Source organism: Armigeres subalbatus, chromosome 1, assembly GCF_024139115.2.
Source record: "Armigeres subalbatus isolate Guangzhou_Male chromosome 1, GZ_Asu_2, whole genome shotgun sequence".
NCBI classification, from domain to species: domain Eukaryota; kingdom Metazoa; phylum Arthropoda; class Insecta; order Diptera; family Culicidae; genus Armigeres; species Armigeres subalbatus.
In genome coordinates, this window is record NC_085139.1 from 36,332 (window position 1) to 60,446 (window position 24,115).

The following is a 24,115-nucleotide window of genomic DNA, read 5'->3' on the forward strand; positions in this document are numbered from 1 at the left end:
CTTCCGGTCTCCTTCCCTCCACGCCAGCAGAAGCAGCTTGTGTCGAAGCCGGGATCTCCCCTTTCCGGCAGCGTGTCCTCACGGCCATCTGCTGCAAGGCAGCCTCCTACGCTGCGGTCACATCAGGCGATTACGGGATCCCTCTCCTCGACGAGGCTGACCGGATCCTCAGAAGCGTGGCCGGCACAGGTCTCCCCCCAGTGGCGCGGGTCCACTGGCACGGAGCAAGAAGCTGGTCGATGCCTCCCGTTAAAATTGAAGGCTCCATCGCCGCGCGCTTCCGAAGAGGCGACAACTCCGAGGATCTAAGAAGGTCGGTCATCGAGCTGGTGGCCACTCGCTTTCGGAACCATACGGTACGGTACACCGATGGCTCCGTATCTAACAGAGGGGTAGGTTTCGGTGTTTCCGGTACCAACCTAGCCAGGTCCGAGCGCCTACCGCCTCAATGCAGCGTCTTCTCCGCCGAAGCTGCAGCCATATTCGTCGCTGCCACCCTTCCAGCAAACAGGCCAATCGCTATCCTTACGGACTCAGCCAGCGTGGTGGCTGCCCTCCAAAGCCACACCCCAAAGCACCCGTGGATCCAAGGGATCCTTACTGGTATGGCACCCGATACCATTTTCGCCTGGATTCCCGGCCATTGTGGCATCAGAGGGAACGTAGAAGCCGATGCCTTAGCAAGCGTTGGGCACGAAGGTCTTCCCTACACCCGCTCCGTCCCGCTGGCCGACGTTAAAAAGTGGACAAAAAGTGTCGTCGGCCAGGACTGGGCACGGACTTGGAACAACTACCACATGCCTTCTTTGAGGAAGATTAAAGGCTCTACTGGTCCATGGAGGGAACTGACTTCCCAGAAAGAGCAGGTGATCATGTCGAGGTTACGGACCGGACATTTAAGGGTCTCCCACAACTTTGGTGGTGGCCCTTTCCGACCTCAATGTGACCTTTGCGGAGTCAGGAACAGCGTGGAGCATTTAATTTGTCGATGCCCTAAATTCGAATTTCCCAGGGAACTTTACGGGATCCCAGGCAGCATCAGGGAAGCTTTAGGCGAAGATGAAGCCAGAACGGCAGCTCTCTTCTGCTTCTTGAAGGATGCTGGGCTTTATCATCAATTATAGGACCCCCGAACACCTTCTTTCGGGAACAGGGTCCTCTGTCGAGGCGAACGGGCTTTCCTCGGATTTAAGTCCCACCCCCTAAGTGAACCACACACCGTTCAGCTTAGGGGGCTTCAGTCTCATCTTCTAGTTTTCAGCCTTCCTTCTACACGACATTCTGCCATGTTCTCGAAACCTTCTCCACCTTTTCATCAAGGTTTTCAAGAAAATGCACTTTCGAGCTAAATGGCTCCTCCGATAAATTCGGGCTCTGAAATTGCCAGTCACCCAAACACCTGGCATTCGAACCTTTCTAAGAAAGGACTGAATGATCCGACAGGATCCGTTAAGGCAGAAAAGGCTGAAAAGTACGAACTGAAGATAGACAGAATTTGAACATAGCCCTCATCCTTCAACAAACACCGGAGAACAGCGCACCAAAACTCTCAAGACTATGGAACGTCATCAGGAAACCGAACTGCGATGCGGACAGAAACGTGGCTCATGCTCCAGGAGGAGCAGCACGTCAACTTACCCGGATGTCCCACTAGATGGATTCCCAGCTACCCCCGTGATTATCTGTGAAAATGTCATCATCTTTTTACTCTTTGTGTCTTTTATCTCGTTTATTTTATCCGTTTTACAATAATTTTGATTTTAATGTGTTAGATTAAGCAAAATAGTAATAAGTACATCAACGGGCGAGCCCTAGGTTGGCACGCAAGGGGGGCCCCTCCGGCCCACCCTTCCCTCTTTTCATCAGACACAAATAGGCATCGTGGCGGTACCCTTGGTTGGACCGCGAAGGGGGCTCCTCAAGCCCCTTTCCATCCGGTGTTGAACTTAATCTAGAATTAAAAAAACACCTAAATAAAGAAATAAAAAAAAAAAAAAAAAAAAAAACGAAACTTGAAAACATCAAAAATCCACGACGACCTCAGCAAAGTACCCGGACCACTCTCTACACAACGGAACACAATCCAAACCCCCAGCCAAATCGACCAAGCAATGAAATAGGACACCCACTCTGAAAACGCACCACCCACTGGAACCAGAATGCTCCTGCTCAAAACCCTAGAATAACAAATTTTCCCTTTAAACTAGAATATAAAATTTTGCTACGGTACCTTTCTGGACCGCTAAAACCAAAAAGAAAAAACTTGCCAAGGCACCCCTCTGGGCCTTTTGGAAAAGAATCCAAACAACAAATATCTATGTGAAATGAATTGTATGTATAATTTTTTTACGATAAGAGGTGAGCCAGCCTAGGGCTGCAAACCTCTATAATAAAGATAAAAAAAAAAAAAAAAAAAAAAATTAAAATTTAATTATGTTAATCATTTGATTTAACCTTTTTTCATTTTCAAAAATAAATACGAATTTCAATTTTTATTTCATATTTAGATTCGTTATTTTTGTTTTCGGAATATCTGTAAAACTTGCAACACTGTTTGATGCAAGTTCAGTTTGTAAGTTGTATGTAAGTACTAGTATGTGATTAGTGTATGCAACACTGAATCCATACAAGTTCAGACTGTGGGTTGTATAAAAGTACTTGTATGTGATTATTGTATGCACCCATTTACTGACAGTTTTGATGCAAGTCATCTTCGTCATTTATGATGGCCGTTTTCTTTTCTCGTTTTCATTCCTCTATTTTAATTAATGAGGAAAATACACTTATTTCACTGTTTCTCACTTGTACACTTGTTTTTAATATTGAATAGCAGCGACAGAAAAAGCTTTAGCGCTACCACTCACTATTAATTATCGCTAAGTTCACTCGGAAAAACGATTTGACCACGAGCTGGCGAAAACACTTGTGTACACACGAAACAGTGGTTCTCTGCGTACACTACACTTAAACTACTATTTACAAAATTTGATGACCTAACTTGGGAACAAATCCCGAATTATGGGTTGCTCCGAGGATTGGCAACGGACCCTGTACTTCTCCTTCGACATCTCAAAGCGTTCATCGAGTGTTTTCATCTCGGCCAGACGATGGACCTCAGCATTTCGAGTCCTGGGAGGGGTGTTCAAAATCATCCACATGAATTTGTTCTGTACTCGCAGGAGTTTCAGATGATGGGTATTGGCGCAGCTCTCACAGACCGGAAAGCCGTCGATCACAGGGAGGATGATTTGCTTGTAGACAGCAAGCTTATTCCTTCCTTATGATGACCGGCGGTTGATCGAAGGGTACAGTAGTTTTAGCATAACGCTACACTTTGTCACCGTCTAGTCAACTTGTTGCCGGAAAATAAGCTTGCTGTCGAGGGTCAAGCCAAGGTAGTCAGCAGTATCGGCCCATTCCATTGATGTGCCATTAAGGGTGAATTTTCAATCCCCAGGCGGGACAAATCTGGGGGATTTGGAGTGGGGGAAGATGTTGGCCTGGGTCATCACCGCGTTGATACAAATCTTCCAGCTGGTGAGGTAGCTTGTCAGGACATCCAGGCCACGTTGGAGCTTAGCCACAAGGACTTTGATCACTCATCCCTTATAGACGATCGAGGTGTCATCTGTGAACAGTGACAAAATGCCGTCTTCAGGAAGTACTGGCATGTCGGAGGTAAACAGGTTGAACAACAGGGGGCCGAAGATACTGCCCTGGGGGATGCCTGCGATGATGCCGTGCGCAACGGAAGTCGCTCCGCTGAGTGTGACCCAGAATGTCCTTTCCGACAAATAGTTTTTGATAATCATTATTTCTAAGGTCCACCATTCTGGCTTTGATGATTTTAGTGATGCGATTGCAACGGGTTTTGAGTGCAGGCAGCCCAGTACGTTGATACTGTCTGCGAACCACTTTGCGAAGACGAATGAGATCTTTGGTGAGAGTGTCGATGGTTAGGGAGTTGCTTACCTTACTAGCCGTGGAGACAGGCTGCTCTCTGGCCATCGAGATTGCCTCTTCGATGGCGCACATCTGGCGGTCGATACTTTCTGGCGTCTCCGGACGCACCTCGTAATCGATGGTGTTGTCGACTCACTGCTGGAACCGCTGCCAGTTCACTCGATGATAGTTTCTTCTGGAGAGTTGGTGTCGGTTGATCGAAGAGCAGATTTCGGCCATCACCGGATAGTGATCGGACCTCAGTTCCTGATAGACAACCGGCTGCGATATTTGGTTATCCATGTTCGTGATGAACAGATTGGGCGTCGAATGTACCCCGGGTCTGCTCAAACGGGTGGGTGAGTCCGGGTTCAAGATGGTGTAATGGCCTTCTTCTAGATCGCTACTCCATATCATGCCGTTTCGATTGCTCCGATTGCCCTTGGCGCCGCGTTAGTTTGACGATGTCACTGCGGAGGGCGGCCGATGTCCCATCAGTCTCCTTGGCTTGCGTTGGGCAGTATGCCACGATGAGGGTCATGACGCCGACGGAAGTAGTAACTTCTATCCCAACGGCCTCGATGAACTTGAGCTGGAGACTTGGTAGCAGACGACAATTGATGTTGCTTCTCAGCGCGATGGCCAAACCTCCTCCCCTGGAATTCGGATACCGTGGCCAACTCAAAACAGTTCATTCACTGCGTGACGTCGCGATATGCTCGAGATGGACGAGGTACAGTTGGTCACGGTACCTGCGGTTTTTATCGTGCCACGCGTTTTTGTGAACCGCTACTGGTTGCAGTCCGTAACGTTTCAACTCCTCAACGACCCAGACAACCAGAATGCATGCATAATAGAATTGTTTTTCTGTTATGCGATGCCTATGCGCACAAATTTCATCGCTTACCAGTCGCGAAAACACTTTTTACGTACAAAAGTGGAGGCGATATAAGTGTATTTCTTATCCGACGTTGCACGGAAGTGTATGCGATGTGCACGATTTTTATGCGAGTTTGTTCGTTATGCATTGCGATGTAGTTTGTGATAACAAACTCTGTTTGACAGATAATCCGATTTCATGTGAGTTTGATTGCAGGAATATGCGATGTCAACAAATGAAGCTGGAATAAACTCGTAAAATAGCCTACTGTGCGGGAAAATTTATAAATAAACTGATGAGCTTTGCACAACAATGCGAATCTGATGAAACTTGGATCGGTAAACGATTTTGATCGTGCATTCTTATGCGATGTGTGGTTGTCTGGGGAGCTCCTGCTCCTCCATATCGTCGAGACCGCGGAGCACTATTTTTAGTAGTTTAGTACCGGGGAAGTCGTGGGTGTAGTACTCCCATTCCTTCCTCATTATATACTGCACCACGAAATCGAATGAGGCCTTGTTGGATACTTCACCCCCTCTGAGCAACCGAAAAGTGCCAAGGAGGTACTTGTTCGAGATCATGTCTCGAATGGCTGGCAACAGATTTGGCGTGTCTTTTTTCGGCATCGCCATCCTTTAAGCCGTAGTAGGCGTTATTCGATAGCATCTTCTTTGTTGCATTGCTTACCGCTTCCTCGTCGTCACTCGCGGTACGCTTCGATGTGCTGATCGCGACCGAGTTGGTCGTCGTGTCACCCATGTCGGGGCTGAAAACCGCACGCGACAATGTGCGCATGAATGAAATTCTTGACTGACACTTCTTAAATAGTTGACAGATGCCTGGGTTGCGTGTGCTGATTTTGAGAATGATGGCCAACTGGGCGTGGCTTATCATTCGTTGTCGTTTGTTAGACCGTGGGCTTCTTGGGTGCATGTGTGCTGTACGCCGAGTGCTGTACTGCGTAATGGGTGATTTCCAGGCACAGATGCAGGTTACACAATTTTAATTCATGAATACTGATTGAATTACTAACTAATGATTAATTCAACTTTTGAGCATGAGCATTATGACCGCACAATTCGTAGTTGCTACTCCGTGATTGACTAAACTTGCGAAATTGTACAGAAAACACAATTTCACACCCATTCTCAATGTTCACGTTTCGGGAGCTCAAATATTTAAAGACAATAATAGCGCCGGCCACGTCCTTACGGTCATTTAGGAAGGGTAGGATTGTTAGTACGACCCTCGTTGCTACTAGAGACCTCTGCATCTTCACGATTGTTTTGGGATAGGATACAAAGGATAATTTATCTGGATTCACTTCGGAGGGCGATGCGGAGCAAAGATAATTTACCATCATCGCGACGACTAAAACACGCACTGCACTTACTTGCTCGATGGCTACTGCAAACTATTGACGATCGCGCTTTTTTTTCGACCGGAGCAAAGCGCAATACATACGCATGAGCCATCGAACACAAGATAGATACCTATTTTACTACTTTCCCGACGACTAAAACACGCACTGCATTTACTTGCTCGATGGCTACTCACTAACTAATGATTAATTCAACTTTATGATTAACTAGGCAAACCTGTCCAAACTCGCTCAGGTATTATTTTCGATCTGTCAATCATTTCATTAATTGCATTAATTGCAGTGTCGCACTCTGGATTGATTTCAGTTCGAGCTTCAGAAATCATGGCCATAACATTCAACTTTCCTCGTCAAACTCATCAAATCATAGTAAATATAAACACAGCTGATCCCAAGACGGATCGCACTGTACTTACTTGCTCGGTTGCTACTGCAAACTATTTAAGATCACGCTTATTTCGACCGGAGCAAAGCGCAATACATGCGCATGGGCCACCGAACACAAGATAGATATTTTACAACTTTCCCGACAACTAAAACACGCACTGTATTTACTTGCTCTATGGCTACTCACTAACTAATGATTAATTCAACTTTATGATTAACTAGGCAAACCTGTCCGACCTCGCTAAGGTATTATTTTCGATCTGCCAACCATTTCGTCAATTGCAGCGTCGCACTCTAGACCGATTTCAGTTCGAGCTTGATAGCATGCTTCAGAAATCATGGAACCGTTGTATTTGGACAATTTTTCAACTTTCCCTGTCACAATGCTCAAATCATTTCTCTATATAATAAAATGAAATGGTCCGCATAACTCGAAAACCACTGGATGGATTTTCTTCATTCTTTCAGCAGCTACGTTCGTTATAGTTTCCGACGGGTTTATATGATTTTTCCTCATGCAAAAATGATTAGTAAAGTTGAGTTAATCGTGAAAATCTAAAATACAGATTCGTATGGAAATTTCGTATGGGTAGTGCACAATGCGCATTTTCTCCTACTATGCAGGACAACGTCTGCCGGGTCGACTAGTAAGGTACCCCGGGGCAAGTGAAAATTCGGGGTAAGTGGGTACTATGGCTGCCGATCAATCGATAAACGTTTTTAATGGTAACAATCTTCTAGATAGATGAAGCAGGACTATCAACGAATACAGCCGACACAAAAATATTTGGAATCAAAACCATTTGAGGCACCACGCTAATGCTATTGCTTGGTCATGACTTTAAACTACCGGGAAAAGCTATTACTTTTATTTTAATTCAATGGATTTCCAACAGAATAGCCGTTTCTAAATTTATCATTGATGTGGAAGGTAAATAGTTTGAGCAATTAAATAATTGTGTGACATCAAAAACGATTTATAAGTTTTAATTAAAACCAAAATTTAAAATTTTCACTTGCCCTTAGTTTTAACATACATGGGGCAAATGGGACATATTTGAACAACAATTTCGATAGAGCAATTTTAACTGTTTTTAAATCGTTGTCTAGTGAAAAATAACTTCGACACTCATATATCATATGGATCTGAATCAGATGCAGTTTCATATCGTTGGTTTCATTGTTAAATAGTATTGAACAGTTAATTAACAAATGTGTATTTTTCATTCTAAAAATTATCTCCCGCATTAAAAAGAGCAATATAGTTATAACGATATTTTCCGTTTACAGTGCAAATAATCTATTTGTTCTACGATAGGTCAACAGATTTTGTCTTGTGGGTTGTAATTTTCAAATTTCGCATCAAATTTACAGATTTTCAGATAAATAAAGTGCTCAACACATAAATTGACAATTTCGTTATATTACAAATTTACAACACTGTGCATCGCCTGAACGAAAACGTTTCTTTTGAAGTACTGATTCATGTAATAATCTGTGTTCTAAACACAGAAAAATTCACTCGAATGGTGAATAAAGATTTGCTTATCCTTTCCACCGAAAACTACAAAAGGTACAAAAGTACAAAAGTAACCTAATGAAAAACAAGACAAGAGCCAATTAAACAGTAAATCGGCTGTTGTCTTGTGTTCATATCTACTAAAATTATAATCCCTTCCTTGTAGCAAAAACAAAGATCCGAGAAGCAACAATCCTCCATTCATGATCCAAAAATACTACGACTCAGATATAATATGAACATTATATATTCCTTTAATTAGTTTAGTTCGACAGTATAAAAATGAATAGGTCCCACTTGCCCCATTTGAAGGGGTAAGTGGGTCCTACAGGTGAATTTCTTCACTTCAACACTTCTACACTTCAACAACGAAAGCATATGATGATGTATCCGTGGTTTATGTTGTGAAATATCTTGTTTTCTAAGTATGCGTTAACAATTTTGCTGAACTAGCGTTTTTTAGGTCCCACTTGCCCCGGGGTACCTTATTATATATAAACACAGCTGATATCAAGACGGATCGCTTGGTGAGGAAATCTTGCAAATCGGTTCATTCGTTCGTGAGTTATATTGCCTCGAACGAAATATAATCTCATTTTTATATATAGAAAAAGAAGAAGAAAATTTCTAATAATCTGCGTTGAATACAGCATCCGTATGTTGTAGGCTCTGTGGTTCAAGCACAGTAGAAGGGTAAAAAGGGAAAAATTGTGATATCTTAACAAAATAATTTCACATTTTTATTTGTTTATCTACATGTTATCTGCATAGAGTAGTTATCTATAGTTAATTCAGTTAACATAATAACAAAAACATTTAGTTTTGCTCCAAGTCTTCATCAAACGTAAGCATGAGTTGGTGATGATAATATTTGTCAACAGAATATTAAAGCTACAATGGACATTGAAGTTTAGGCTATGATTTAAATACAAAATATATTTAATAAACTGCGATGTTTTGCTTGTGATGCACAATTGATAATTATCTGTACACAATAAAAACGATACTACATCTGTGTATTAACTTAATTGATAATACTCTGGTGCAAAATCGTTTGCCAAATTACTCAAAAAATTAAAGTCGGACGATGAATTTGAATTTTCCAGATTAACGATGTTCGAATGTACATTATTACTAACTAAGTTTCCACTATTTGGTCCGTAGCTCATAGGTATAGTATTACTCTGTGCATATACAGGATCTTGTCCCATGTGTTGGTGGTTGGGTTCTATAACATTTGAAGAATTCATTGCTGGGTTGGGACCATGATGAAATGGAATATTCGTAGAATGAGGATCGTAATACGTTTGATGAAAGCTATAGTTCTCCGGGACATCATGTGCAGCAAGAATTCCGGTGTTTTCCGTTGTATATTCTAATGGAGAAGATTGCACTATATGTGTTCCGACGGTATTGTGGTGGTGGTGATGATGATAAGTGGACCCATCGTAATAGTACGATTGAACTTTCGGCTCATAATATCCAGCATTAAAATCAGATTGTCCATATTCGTTGTGATAACATTGGGAGTTGTTGAATGGAATATTGCAAGTTGTGCTCTCAGAACTGTAATAGTGTGAATTATGCATAGGATATCCTTCATTATGATGCTGCAAACGCGTATTCTCAGATTGTATTCGTACATTAATATTTTTTATATTTATAGACGGAGGATACTCTGCTTTCTGGACTGCAGTGTTTTGATTAATGTATTGACCATGGGAGGCTGATCTCGTGTACGGATATCCAGTGTCTAATTTATTCACAGTCTCGTGTTTATTTAAAACTCCATAGTATCCACTAGTATTTGATGGAGATGGATTTTCAGAATTAATATGCGCTTGCAATCTATTTTTTACATTTGGATTTGATCCGATATGGTTGAAAGATGCTTGGTTACAATGACTTATACTTAAATCTTCTGTTGAAACCGTTCTTCCTGATCCCGAAATATGCGAAACTGTTTTTGTTTGATCTTTTTTCGAAATCTCTTGACTTTTCGGCAAAATCGTAGTTTTTATTGCACTTGAAATATTTTTCCTTGTAGTCGAAGGCTGAAAAAAAATTGTTTGAAGACATTAGTAACCGATAAATAGGCATCTGGATCAACATTTGAAAAAAGCCTAACAGACAAAATGTAATCATTCCAGTTCTTCATCTACATGCTCAGTTATACATAGAGAACTGGATTTATTACTTTTTAGCTATTACGCCCTTTTCAAATATTGTGGTCTAGGTATGAAGACAGATTATAAGTTTAATTGTATATTGTTATGAATAGTGTAATGCTGTTAACATCCAAAAGGATACATTTTAAAATAGAAAAAACGTAAGTCCATTCGCTTTTAACCGATCAATGTCAAATATTAAGACAAAGTCCAGTTTTGTCTTTCTTGTATACCACGTATACGTGAAGGCTATATGCTCGCTCCAAAAACAAATCTAACTTAGTCGAGTCAAGTACGAGACACTGAAGATGGCCTCACAGTTAAGGTCGGAACACGTATCTGTAAAGATAACAAAAAGTGGTGGAATTAAATGGAAAGTACTAAACTCGTCTTAGACGATTGAGTAAATTGAACTTCAAATCCAATTTCTACGCCTTCAAATCTTCAATCCCACGCCTTTGCTCGCAAGGCTACTGGAGACCCGTTTGAAGGCATATATGAGCATATTTGAGAAAATGAGGATGCCCGGCATTATTTGCTTATGATTCGACATACGACGGGTTAGGGACAAAAGGTCGAAAGATAAAACGTCGAAAGACGAAAGGTCGAAGGGACAAATGGTCGAAAAGGACAAAAGGTCGAAAGGGACAAAAGGTCGAAAGGACAAAACGTCGAACGGGACAAAAGGTCGAAAGAAACTAAAGATCAATAAGATCAGAAGGTCAAAAGGGACAAAAGGGTCGTAATAGATAAGGAACTGAAACGGAGAGAGTCAATCTAGCACCAGCAGAGTTGCCCTACACAGTTAGCAAAAACTCAGCTCTTTTATTTTTCACAATTTTTAACAATTAAATAAAATTCATTCAGTATAACTAATAGATGGATGTTAAGTTTTCTAAATGTCACTTCGATCTGTCAAAATGGTGCACGCCGCACATCAAATACATCGGCGTATATTACACGCCGGTGTATTTTCAATGCGTGCGCCTGCGTGGCTGCGGAGTACACTATTTTGACAGATCGAAGCGACATTCAGAAAACCTTGATATTCATCTATTGTTTGCACTCATTGAATGAATTTTATTCAGTTGCTATTTATAGTTTAAAATAAAAGAGCAACTTTTTTGCCAACTATATAGGACAACTCTGTCTCGCGCAATACAAGTTTTATTCATTTCCTAAATCAACAATCTTTTTATCTCGCTAACAGAACTATCTAGATATTTATAATGTTGTTTCAAAGTAATTACTCCTTCTTTGAAAATTGCTCATTCTTCAACTTTGATTGATGTAATGAGTGTTTTATTTCTGCTTAAAGTTAAATGCATTTCATAAATTCTTTTGGAATACACCCAACTTGTTATCAACTTGTTCTTGATCAACCTTGTGTCCCTTTCGACCTTTTGTCCTTTTCAACCGTTTGTCCCGTTCGACCTTCTGTGCCTTTCGATCTTTTGTCCTTTCGACCTTCTGTCCCTTTCGACGTTTTGTCTTTTCGACATTTTGTCCCTTCGACCTTTTGTTGTTTTGACCTTTTGTCCTTTCGACCTTTTGTCTTTCGACCTTTTGTCATAGATTCCATACCACATACTATGTTTTCACGTCTGTTGAAATATGTACATACAGAGGTGAACCAGCCAAGAGCTGAAAGCCTCTTTAATAAAGAAGAAGAAGAAGAAGAAAAAAGTATGTACATTGATAACAGCTAACACAAGTCCTTTTTTGCGCAAACTCTTTTTCGATGAGGTATATCATAAATGTTGAAAATATCGAAGGAATACGAGTTTTTTTATTGACGTGGGACTTACGTCTTTCTCTACTATACTGGGTGTCATTTAGATTTTTGGAAATCGAGAGCGTTACGCTGAAAGGGAAGATTTTGAACGTTACTAGCGCCTTTATCTTTCGATGGATTTTTAAGATTCATATATCAATCGACTCGGACACTCTCCAGCAATTTGCCAACTTCATTGAAACTTAAGATTTTTAAAGATAAGCTATTAAAAATTTCTCAAATCTCAAAAATCTTGTCAAGGTCAATAAACATTTCATATATAATCAATCTCGTGCATTCCTAACACGGACATCAGAATGCATTGCCACGTGCCTTCGGATTCACCGCAAGATTTAATTTGTGCATAAAAGAAGCAGTGCCTTCCGTGTGCGAGTCATTACAGTTTGTGACAGCAGCACGTACTGACGTGCTTTTCGCTCCCGCATTTTTTAACTACACAGCATGCACTCGCCAGCGAGAGAGCTCCCGGTGGGTCTGCGAGTGTGCATGAAAGAAGAGGGCGCATTTTTTTTCTTGCTTGATGATTGTTGAATGCAGTGATGTCGGTTACGATCGATGCAATCGCCTCGCCCGGACTTCACGGCTAGAGGCTGCGAGGGCAGCGGTGGTGGATGAAGAATAATAAAATTAGCCCAGAGAGATTCTGTCTCATCCACAGAAAGTGATTGGTTTAATAATCCACTAATAATTCTACATAGTATGAATGTTGTCGTTTCCAATATCAATACCTATACCAATCAAACCTCATAAATTCAAAAGATAAATGTAAATACGTTACGATTATTCAAGTCCTACGTCTACTCGCGGTTATGTTTAACATTACCCATTACTTTTCATATATTTATTTATTAGGCACTCTGTGTTCTTAACCGCTACTGTGCCGTGATCTACTTTAGTACTCTGCTGTACAGAATTCGCACATAATCTATTTTTAGATGTCCATAATTCGTTATCGTTGTCGATGCCAGTCTTCCTCATCGTGAGTCCATTGTGTTCATATGAGCAATTTTATGTGAAATCGAAATCGATTTATTTTTGTATTTTTTGAGTTCTTCGTAATTTTGCATAAACATTTTTTGTGATCAAAAAACATAATTTGCATCATTGGTTTGCCATTTTGACTTTAGTCTAACTTTTGACAACGGGCTAAGCAAAAACACCTTGAATACTTGAAAAAAAAAAAAACTTGAAAACGGCTTGACCGATTGTTCTGATGTCTTCGGCAAAGTTTTAGGTAATCAATGGGGCTGCATGAAAAAAATATACACTGCGAAATCGACCCAACTTATCGACCCAATTTTAATTGTTGAAACATTGAACATAAAAATTAAAAATCAATTTTCTCAAGAACGAATTTTTAAATATTTTTTATTTTTTGATATTTAGTAGTTTATAATATATGTATTTTTTCCCCTACGAGTTATAATGGAGAAATGATGGACAAAAAAGTTATAATTTTAAAAAAATAGTTGGTTTTTCAAAAATGGTAGAAATATTTTTTTTTACCTTTTATCGACCCAATTTTTAGAAAGTACGTTAAATTTCCAATTAAAAAGGTGTACAGTATTTTTTTCTATGCACTACCGTTTCTGAGATACAGCAGGCATATAAGATAAAATATAACGATTTTTCAAATTTTCAGTAATTTTCAAATTGTTTTCGAACCTATTCAGCATAGAATCAAATTTTACTGAACCAACGGTATTTTTATATTTATTGACAAATGCCAGTAATGGAGTAGTGGCTGGCCATTTTCATGGTATGAGATGGTGGAGAAAAAATCTTTACTTAGAAACAATCAAATCCGAATCTTTCAACCTAACTAATGTTTAATATATTATTTGGCCAAAGGCCAAATTTTCAATATAGAAGGTGGATCAGGGTGGATAAGTGATAGAAAAATATAAGAAATGAACTTGATAATTACAAAATTACGATAAAAAGAAAGCCTAGACTATCCTTGGTCAATAGTAGAGGAAACGCCATGTGCATGTTTTAACCCTTTGGCATTCGTTGCAGTATATGAATTTGTATTCAATTTGTTTTAGACTTGCATGAATTAAGAAATATAGCCAAGAGTTGGAATTTCTTTTTTTTGCACTTAATTTAAGTGTTTTTTTAATCTACAGATTAAGTTCAACACCGGAGAGTTGGAATTGTAGGTTCCTAACAGTGAATTTGCTTGAAAACTCTTCCTCTCCATTACACAATAGTTCATTACCACTAGATTGGGTAGTTTGTCTGGCCAATTCCAAATCTACAGCAACTAATTTAGCAATCAGAAAGATTTCCAAAACGTTTTTTTAAACACGTTTTTTAATCCTTGCAACAGGTGTCCATCTTCAAATGTATTATTACTTTCTTAAGCTTGTTATCTGCTTGTCGTTATCTGCTATTTCTGTTATACTTGCCTACTATAACAGGAGAGTGTTTGATTGAAATATCATATATATATATATATATATATACGTTTCGGAAATAACCCGTCTTTTTTGTATATTGTTTTAAGTTTCAATTTTTGCCCACTTTGACCTACTGTGCAACAGTTTTTTGTAATAACGATCGGTTTGATGTCTTCGGCAAAGTTTTAGCAAAGTTCAATGGGGCTATGTGAAAACAATGGGGCTATGTGAAAACAAAGTAAAGTAACATATTTTCTTTTATTTCAATAATCCACATTCAAACCGAAAAAATCAACCAACATTATTTTCCGTGCATCAAGTGATTTGACGTTTGCGGAACAGCTTTCCGACGGTCGACCGCAATCTTCTCGCAATAAAAATGAGTTTTATTCATACATAATCCGGAACGTTGTACTTGTCTCTGTGAATCCTACAACCAGCAGTGATGGTTTCATTTTCATATTATTTTACTTGCCCGCACAACACAATCGTACATTTTTAAAACAGCGCGATCGTTCTATGTCCAACATAAAACACGAACAAACCTGTACTGATGGTTTCACTTTTATATTAATTTACTCGCCCACAAATCGGTCAATGGGGCTAGTTCGAAATGTTGCTGAAATTGTGAAACCCACAAAACTCCGTGATCTTACCGAGGCGAACATAACTGAGATCCTCGACACACATGTACAGCGGTTGAGTGCTCTTGCTAAACGATTGCGACGTTATGGAGAATGTTCGAAGAGGAAGGAGCAAAACCGAATGTTCAACTTCAACGAAAGCGAAAGGGAGTTCTACAACCACATCCGAAATGACAAAACTGACTTTGGCGAAGGCCTTCCGGAGATTGGAGAAGGCATGCAGCTTTGGTCCAATCTATCGGAGAACCCCGTCATACACAACGCCGATGGGGTGTGGATGGCAGAAGAAGAGCGATATTCTGGTGGAATTGGCCAACCGATATATCAGGAATGGGGCTGCACTAGAAACCGATTTTGTGCATAACTTCTGGTATAAAAAACTTAAAACGGTCCACGTGCGGATGGCGGAATGATTCAACACAGTACTGGATAAGGACAGCTACTGAAATTCATCACTAAGGGTGAACCCAGCCAAGTACAGACCAATAACATGCCTTTCGATTCTGCACAAAGTGCTGCCATCGGTAGGATGCAGAACCATTGTGACGTCAACAACCTGATGACCGAGGGAGGAACAAAAAAGTTGTCGACGCAATACACGAGGCTGCAAGGTTCAAGTCATCATTGATGTAGTCGTTGTTGGGCAAGCCATCCAATGAGCTAGACCTTACTAAGGTGGTGCAGATCAGCGCAACGAGCCACTAGTTATCTCTTTCACTCTCCCGCTAATCTTATGTAACGCAAATAGTGAAGTCTAGCTCCTTGCAAGCCAGCCACATGCTCACTCGTACATCAATAAAGTACTGCTAGCAGTTGTATAAGATAGATGGTAATGTCATCAGGGTAATGCAGCACGCTATTGGGATGTGGAGCACATCCATACGCATTACCGATGGAGAAAAGGTGTTGCAGTCCAGACTCTCAGTTTTGCCTTGTCATGAACCCTCCTAGCAGAGCACTCAACCAACACAACTATGGCTATTATTTGAAAAGTGGGGAAAGGAGTACAAACACAACAACCCACACTCTTTTTTATGGACGGTTTGAAGCTGTTTGAGGAATCTGTGGACAAGCTGACAAATTTCTGCAGGTTGTAATGGTATTCAGCATCGACATCCGGATGGAGTTTGGTATCGATAAATGTCGATCCATACATCTATGCCGGAGTCAACTGGTCCGCGTCAACGAACAGGAAGAGATTCGAAACATGGTTGAATGCGAAACGTTCAAGTTCCTAGGTTTCCTGCAGCTGAAGGGAATTCGCGTGATCATCGTGTGATCAAGAAGGAACTGCAGAAAAAGTTCTTGAATCGTGTCAACGGTATTTTGAAGAGCTTCTTGTCGGCCGGCAACAAAGTGAAGGCAATAAACACTTTTGCCGCGCCCTTGTTCACATACCGTTTTGACTCCCGAACAGGACTATTCCGAACACTGGCGTTTTAGCATGAGCATGAGCATGATTGACCACCCACGTTGCTACTCCGTTATTGCCAGGTCAGCTGTAATTACACAGAAATCCAAAAGATGATGTTTGGGACTAACATCTTCCTCAATGTGTAAAATCTGGGGATCCAAAATCAAGCAATACCAGCGCCTGCCGTGTCCGAATGCAGGTCAATTGGGGAATAGGTAGGAAAATGATGACGTGATACTCGCTTTGATAGAAGCCGACGAGTCATCTGCACTTCCACGAGAAATCACTGGGATGTTGGATATATGAGGTAGGAAGTGTTCGTTTTGGTAAACGGTTTGCCGTGTGTAACGTGTAGTTCGATGAACACAATTGAACGCGCACTAGTTAATCGATTTATCGACCGCACTTAGCCGAACAAAAAAATTTCGATGATCGCGCGATCACTTTGCGTTCTATTAGAAACACGATAGAACACGCGCTATTTTTTATTTGTTAGTTAATTTAATTACCCGCACAACGCAGAGCCAAATATATCAATGTTCGCGCGATCGTTCTGCTTATTAGAGGAAACCCGATCGTACGCGCACTAATGTTTCATTTGCTAATTAATTTATTCACTCACACAAAACACAACAAAATTATTCGAAGATCTTATGATCGTTCTGTATTTGTTAATTGATTTACTCATCCGCACAACGTAGAACAAAACATTTAGGTGATCGTGGGATCAATCTGCGCGCCAGAAGTTCCTACTATTACATCGATAGTTCAATATGTTTAAATATAATCTCTGGAAAGAAAGACTGGCCTGCAATATTTTCAACATATAAATTACGGTATGAAAACGTACACTCGATTTTTATGCAGCATAGAAAAGTAGTAAAACGCCTGTATGTTGAGAACTATTATCCTATATATCATTTCATGTTCTACTCTGTTTAATTCCGAACACTGGCGTTTTCGCGCCGTAAAACTAAAACTTTCATCGGTTTTCCTACTTGTCTTGCCTTGTCTTGTCTTAGCACATGCACAGCCAGTATTGAAAAGCATCCTGGAAATATAGGTTGTATTCCCGAGCATTTTCTTGTCAGCAATAATATTTGCAGCATATTACAAATATGACACAAATATTAAAACGGCCAGGCCCACCGTGCAGGCCTGGAATTGGGAGATAACTCATAGCTCACCGGTAATCGAATTATTCAGTAATGAATAACATGATCAACGAAGAGTGATGAATTAACGAAAGGAAGAAACGGGGACAGCCGTACCAACCGTTTCACATTCAGGGGTTATATGATTAGGTGACAACGTTGGGAGGGACATTGCTAAGAAGATACCAACCACGCCATGTCGGGGCCGAGGACATCCGTCGAATATCTGAATTATCATGGGCCGTGTACTCACAAGTATGTTCTGACAGAACGAGTAGCTCTAGTGATACATAGACGATGTACCCAATATTCGGATTAGTATCGTCTCGTTCTTTGTTTCGTATCTCCGATTATTATTTTAACACAATCCGCTACTACCACAGCTAGTGGGACTGACTATAGGAAGCTGGCCCAAGAGGTCTTGGGTGACGATGCCGAGGGTGAGGTCGTTGGGGCGGAAGTGACCATCCAGTGCAAGCAACTGGACGAGGTCACGAACGCGGACGACGTCGTCTCTGCCGTCAGAAACCAGTGCGGTACAGAGGTCAACAAGACCTCTGTACGCATAAGAGGCGGTCCCTTTGGCACGCAGGTAGCCTTCCTTAGGTTACCGGTTGTGGAAGCCAAAAAGGTAATGGAGCGAGGTAAGTTGGAGATCGGCTAGTCAGTAAGCCCAGTGAGCAGACTCCAGCCGCCTTCAGTGGACAGGTGCTATCGGTGCTTAGAGTTTGGACACGAGTTCTACAACTGTAAGGGCCCAGACCGTAGCAACCTGTTGTGGTGAGGAAGGGCACAAGGCGCATGAATGTGATAAGGCACCAAAGTGCAAAAAGCAAGCTGAGTGTTAACCACTGTGCAACTGTGCCCAGCAGCTGTTGTGGCAGTCGGTCTCGGAGTCGAGGACTGATGTCGCCCTCCTGTCCGACCCGTACAACGTCCCTGTCGATAACGGCAATTGGGTGGCGGACGGGTCTAGGATGGCGGCTATTTGCACGACGGGACGGTGCCCGATCCAAGAGGTGGTACACTCCTCTGCTGAGGTTGGCGCGATAGCTAAGATCAATGGTGTGTTCTATTGTAGCTGCTACCTGATCAGGAATACATAACAAAATTATAACTCAATTCTATCAACGGTTGTTATTTAAAACAACGTGTGTTATAATTAGATAGTTCGATAAAAATGTGTCTTCGGCCAGTTTTATTTCATATCAAAATTATAACAACATTAGTTATGTATATTTACACAAAATAATTGCCTAAATTTTTTTATATTGGAAAAAAGCGGAGGTAATCACCTCCAGCATAACTTGAATCAATGTTCGATGTTAATAGCTAGTACAAAGTTAATTGCCTACATTATGGATGGAAATCCGGCGTTGTAGCGTACCACATTTTTATACGTAATGTAGGCAATTACCATGAAAGCAGATTTTTGTACCTCATAATCATATCAACGGTTGTTATAATGTTGAAATGAAGGTAACAACCTCTGATATAATTATGTTACGGCTAGAGGAAGTTTTGATATAATTTTTGTTATTTTAACAACTAACCAGCCAATTTTATAACACATTTTGTTACATTATTTTTCTGAAATAAATAACTCCCCTTGTTATAATTTTGTTATGCGTTCTTGATCGGGTATGCCCCACCAAGGTGGCCATTAGAACAGTTCAATCAGATGATAGATAGGCTATCGTCTGACCTAGTGGGCCGTAAGCCGGTCGTCATAGCAGGAGATTTTAATGCTTGGGCAGTGGAGTGGGGTAGCCGCTGCACCAATCGAAGGTGTCAAGCGTTACTAGAGGTGCTAGCGAAGCTCGACGCAGTGCTAGTCAATGATAGTTCCGCTAGCACGTTCAGAAGGAACGGGGTCAAGTCATGGATTGACGTAACGTTTGTCAGTCCTGGTCTGGCACCAGTAATCATACCATCTACCAGAGCTGCGGCAACACACACGAGCTGGGAACAGCTTTCATAGTGATGGGCGACATGCAAAGGCGCGTGATCGGGTGGTGGCCGATCAACGAGAGAATGTGCAGGTTAAGGATCAAAGGCCGGTTCTTCAACTTCAGCATAAACAACGTCCATAGCCCACACTCCGGAAGCACTGATGATGATAAGGACGCATTATACGCGCAGCTGGAACGTGAGTACGATAGCTGCCCAAGCTACGACGTCAAAATCATCATAGGAGATTTAAACGCTCAGGTTGGCCAAGAGGAGGAGTTTAGACCGACTATTGGGAAGTTCAGCGCACACTGGCTGACGAACGAAAACGGCCTACGACTAATTGATTTCGCTGCCTCCAAGAATATGGCCATTCACAGCACCTACTTCCAACACAGCCTTCCGTATTGGTACACCTGGAGATCACCACTGCAGACACTGTCTGCCAGACAGAATCACAAATCGACCACGTTCTGATTGATGGACGGCACTTCTCCGACATTATCGACGTTAGGACATATCGTGGCGCTAACATCGACTCTGACCACTATTTGGTGATGGTTAAACTGCGCCCAAAACTATCCGTTATCAACAATGTTCGGTACCGACGACCGCTGCGGTACGACCTAGAGCGACTGAAGCAACCTGATGTCGTCACTGCATACGCGCAGAATCTCGAGGCAGCGTTGCCGGAAGAGGGTGAGCTCGATGGGGCCCCTCTTGAGGACTGCTGGAATACAGTTAAAGCAGCCATTAACGAAGCAGCGGAGAACAACGTCGGGTATATGGGACGAAGTCGACGGAACGATTGGTTCGACGAAGAGTGCAGACAGATTCTGGAGGAGAAGGACGCAGCGCGGGGGGTCGCGCTGCAGCAAGGTACCCGGCAGAACGTGGAACGTTATAGACGGAAGCGGAGACAGCAGACCCGCCTTTTTCAGGAGAAGAAACGCCGCCTGGAAGAAGCGGAGTGCGAGGAGATTCTCAAGAAACACGCAAGTTCTACCAGAAGCTGAACGCATCCCGCAAAGGCTTCGTGCCGCGAGCCGAAATGTGCCGGGATAAGGATGGGAGCATCTTGACGGACGAACGTGTGGTGATCGAAAGGTGGAAGCAGCACTAAGAGGAACATTTGAATGGCGCTGAGAGTACAGGCAGTGAAAGTCAAGGCAGCGAAGGAGATGACTACGTCAGTTCAGCGGACGATGGAAGCCAACCAGCCCCCACCTTGAGGGAAGTTAAGGATGCCATTCAACAGCTAAAGACCAATAAAGCAGCTGGTAAGGATGGTATCGGAGCTGAGCTCATCAAGATGGGCCCGGAAAAGCTAGCCACTTGCTTGCACAAATTGATAGTCAGAATCTGGGAAACTGAACAGCTACCGGAGGAGTGGAAGGAAGGGGTTATATGCCCCATCTACAAGAAAGGCGACAAGCTGGAGTGTGAGAACTTTCGAGCGATCACCATCCTTAATGCCGCCTACAAAGTGATATCCCAGATCATCTTCCGTCGTCTGTCACCATTAGTGAATGAGTTCGTGGGAAGTTATCAAGCCGGCTTCGTTGACGGCTGCTCGACAACGGACCAGATCTTTACTGTACGGCAACTCCTTCAAAAATGCCGCGAATACCAGGTCCCAACGCATCATCTGTTCGTTGATTTCAAGGCGGCTTACAATAGTATAGACCGCGTAGAGCTATGGAAAATTATGAACGAGAACAGCTTCCCTGGGAAGCTTACCAGACTGATCAAAGCAACGGTGGATGGTGTGCAAAACTGTGTGAAGATTTCGGGCGAACACTCCAGTTCGTTCGAATCGCGCCGGGGACTAAGACAAGGTGATGGACTTTCGTACCTGTTGTTCAACATTGCGCTAGAAGGTGTCATGCGGAGAGCCGGGTGTAACAGCCGGGGTACGATTTTCAACAGATCCAGTCAATTTAATTGTTTCGCGGATGACATGGACATTGTCGGCCGAACATTTGCAATGGTGGCAGAACTGTACACCCGCCTGAAACGTGAAGCAACAAAAGTTGGACTGGTGGTGAATGCCTCAAAGACAAAATACATGCTTGTGGGCGGAACAGAGCGCGACAGAGCCCGCCTGGGAAGCAGTGTTACGATAGACGGGGATACCTTCGAGGTGGTCGAGGAATTTGTCTACCTCGGATCCTTGCTAACGGCTGTTAACAATGTCAGTCGTGAAATATGAAGGCGCATCATCTGTGGAAGTCGGGCCTACTACGGGCTCCAGAAGAAACTGCGGTCAAAAAAGATTCTCCGCCGCACCAAATGTGTCATGTACAAGACGCTGATAAGACCGGTTGTCCTCTACATGAAACATGGACAATGCTCGAGGAGGACTTGCAAGCACTCGGAGTATTCGAGAGACGGGTGCTTAAAACCATCTTTGGCGGTGTGCAAGAAGACGGTGTGTGGCGGCGAAGAATGAACCACGAGCTCGCCCAACTCTACGGCGAACCCAGTATCCAGAAGATAGCTAAAGCCGGAAGGGTACGATGGGCAGGACATGTTGCAAGAATGCCGGACAGCAACCCTGCAAAGATGGTGTTCGCTTCCGATCCGGCAGGTACGAGACGACGTGGAGCGCAGCGAGCGAGATGGGCAGACCAGGTGCAAAACGACTTGGCGAGCGTGGGGCGTATTCCGCGTATTCGAGGATGGAGAGATGCGGCCTCGAACCGTGTATTGTGGCGTCAAACTGTTGATTCAGTGGTATCTGTTTAGATGTAGACTAAATAAATGAAATGAATGAATGAACTCAAGTAACCTTCTGTTGCTTGGGTGGGTTTAGTGGGTCCGGCGGGCTGGCTTTCTGCCTTCCGCGCCAACCCCACTCCCTGAGTGATAATTTCAGGTGTTTGTATGCAGATTTGCCTTCATCCCTCTAAACAGGAACCCCAGGAACAGTGTACGTTAATTTTTTACCGGATTCTCAAACAGCTGAACGTTCGGTAATCAGTTCGGTAAACGAATTCAATACCGAACGTACGGTAATCGTTTAGGATTGCTGAATTGTCAAAAATACAGAACTGTACGGTAATTTCATCAGACTATTTACCGTAGAACTAATCTATGCCAAAATTTCAATATTCATTCTATTGATTGTTATGTCATTACATATTTATATCGAGACGGTTTAGACCGTCTACATACTTTTTAATAAAAAATGTATTTATTCTTTCATTATATGAATGGTGAGAAAAATCGGTTGTTTTAATGACCGAGCGGACGATGGTACATCGATACAGCTTCCCCGTTCCGGTGGACCCCCGCAGCTGAAATTATAAAGTGAATGAAGGGAAATACTAGAACTAATGAACCTTAACTTGCATAAAGACTTTTTCAATGCGAATCACAATATATTACCTTAAACTTTGTTTTTCTGGAGACGTTAAATAAAAATAACATTTGACTATTGATGTGTATTGTAATTTAATATGGCTCACTTGTTTTGGAAAGATTTGTAAGAGCGTTTTTTTTCTTTTGTATCGACCAGAATCGTTGACGAATGTCGTAACTGTCAGACTTATTTTACAGCATTTCGGTAGTCTAAATAGACGATTACAGTTTTCTTCGGTTCTCGATTACCGAATTTAGTACAAGGATAAGATTACCGTACGAGTACGCTGGCTCCTTCCCCTCTCTTATTAACTGTATAATAAAATGATATTGATTGTATATATCACAAAGAACCATGGCTCCGTAAAGTGTTTTACACGCCTGAGCCTACCAACTAAACGAACTTGGAAAAAAAAAGATTACCGTACGTTCTGCATTTTTTTTTGACAGCTTCCGTCAAAAAATATTACCGAACATTGAAATAAAATCTGAGTATGTACGAGTGGCGTTAACTAAGCGTCGCATGCGCCATCCAAAATTGTCCATTGAGTATAGTAGGAGGAAGAGGCGTCACCGATATAAGCCTTTTCACGAGACGTTTGAAAACAGCTGGTTTTATCGTCAATTGACAGTTCTTCTATGGAAACACCTTAATAAAGAATAAAAAAAAAAAAAAAGTTCTTCTATGAAAGTGACAGCGTCGGATTTGAACGGTTTGTTCAGCGGTTGTAATCAATTGCAGTCCCGACAGTGTCACATGAAAAGGCCTATACAGTCGACGTGATGAACTTATAGGGGACCGGTTCGCCACTTCATCTCATAGCTCCTATTTCCATCCCATCAAAAACAAAACAATGGAAAGGAATTTGGTTTGTTTATTATTTTTGTGATTTTTTTCAGCAGTGAGCACGCATGTTGACATAAAGAAGCGACGAATTTGGTGCCGTATTTCTTTGTTTAGCGATGAGATGGATATATGTACAGTGAGATGGAGATCGGAACAGTTCCCCTATATACACAGATAAAAATATGTTGCGATTTTAAATGTACATATTTTAATCCACATATTTAGAGCATGCAAATAACCGCAAAATTCAATCGATATTAGTGTTCTTC

At 42.0% G+C, this 24,115-nt stretch overlaps 1 protein-coding gene across 3 annotated transcripts in view; it reads right to left on the reverse strand.

Annotated features, from left to right (window-relative positions):
- Positions 1–8,846: 8,846 nt before the first annotated feature.
- The window catches only part of LOC134219417 (homeotic protein proboscipedia), a 100,138-nt gene continuing 84,869 nt past the window's right edge, over positions 8,847–24,115 (reverse strand). For all 3 annotated transcript variants that reach the window (XM_062698158.1, XM_062698151.1, XM_062698142.1), the window contains one exon: positions 8,847–10,163. In XM_062698158.1, the coding sequence (XP_062554142.1) occupies positions 9,129–10,163 (1,035 nt within the window). In that variant the 3' untranslated portion in view covers positions 8,847–9,128. The remainder of the gene's footprint in view (positions 10,164–24,115) is intronic.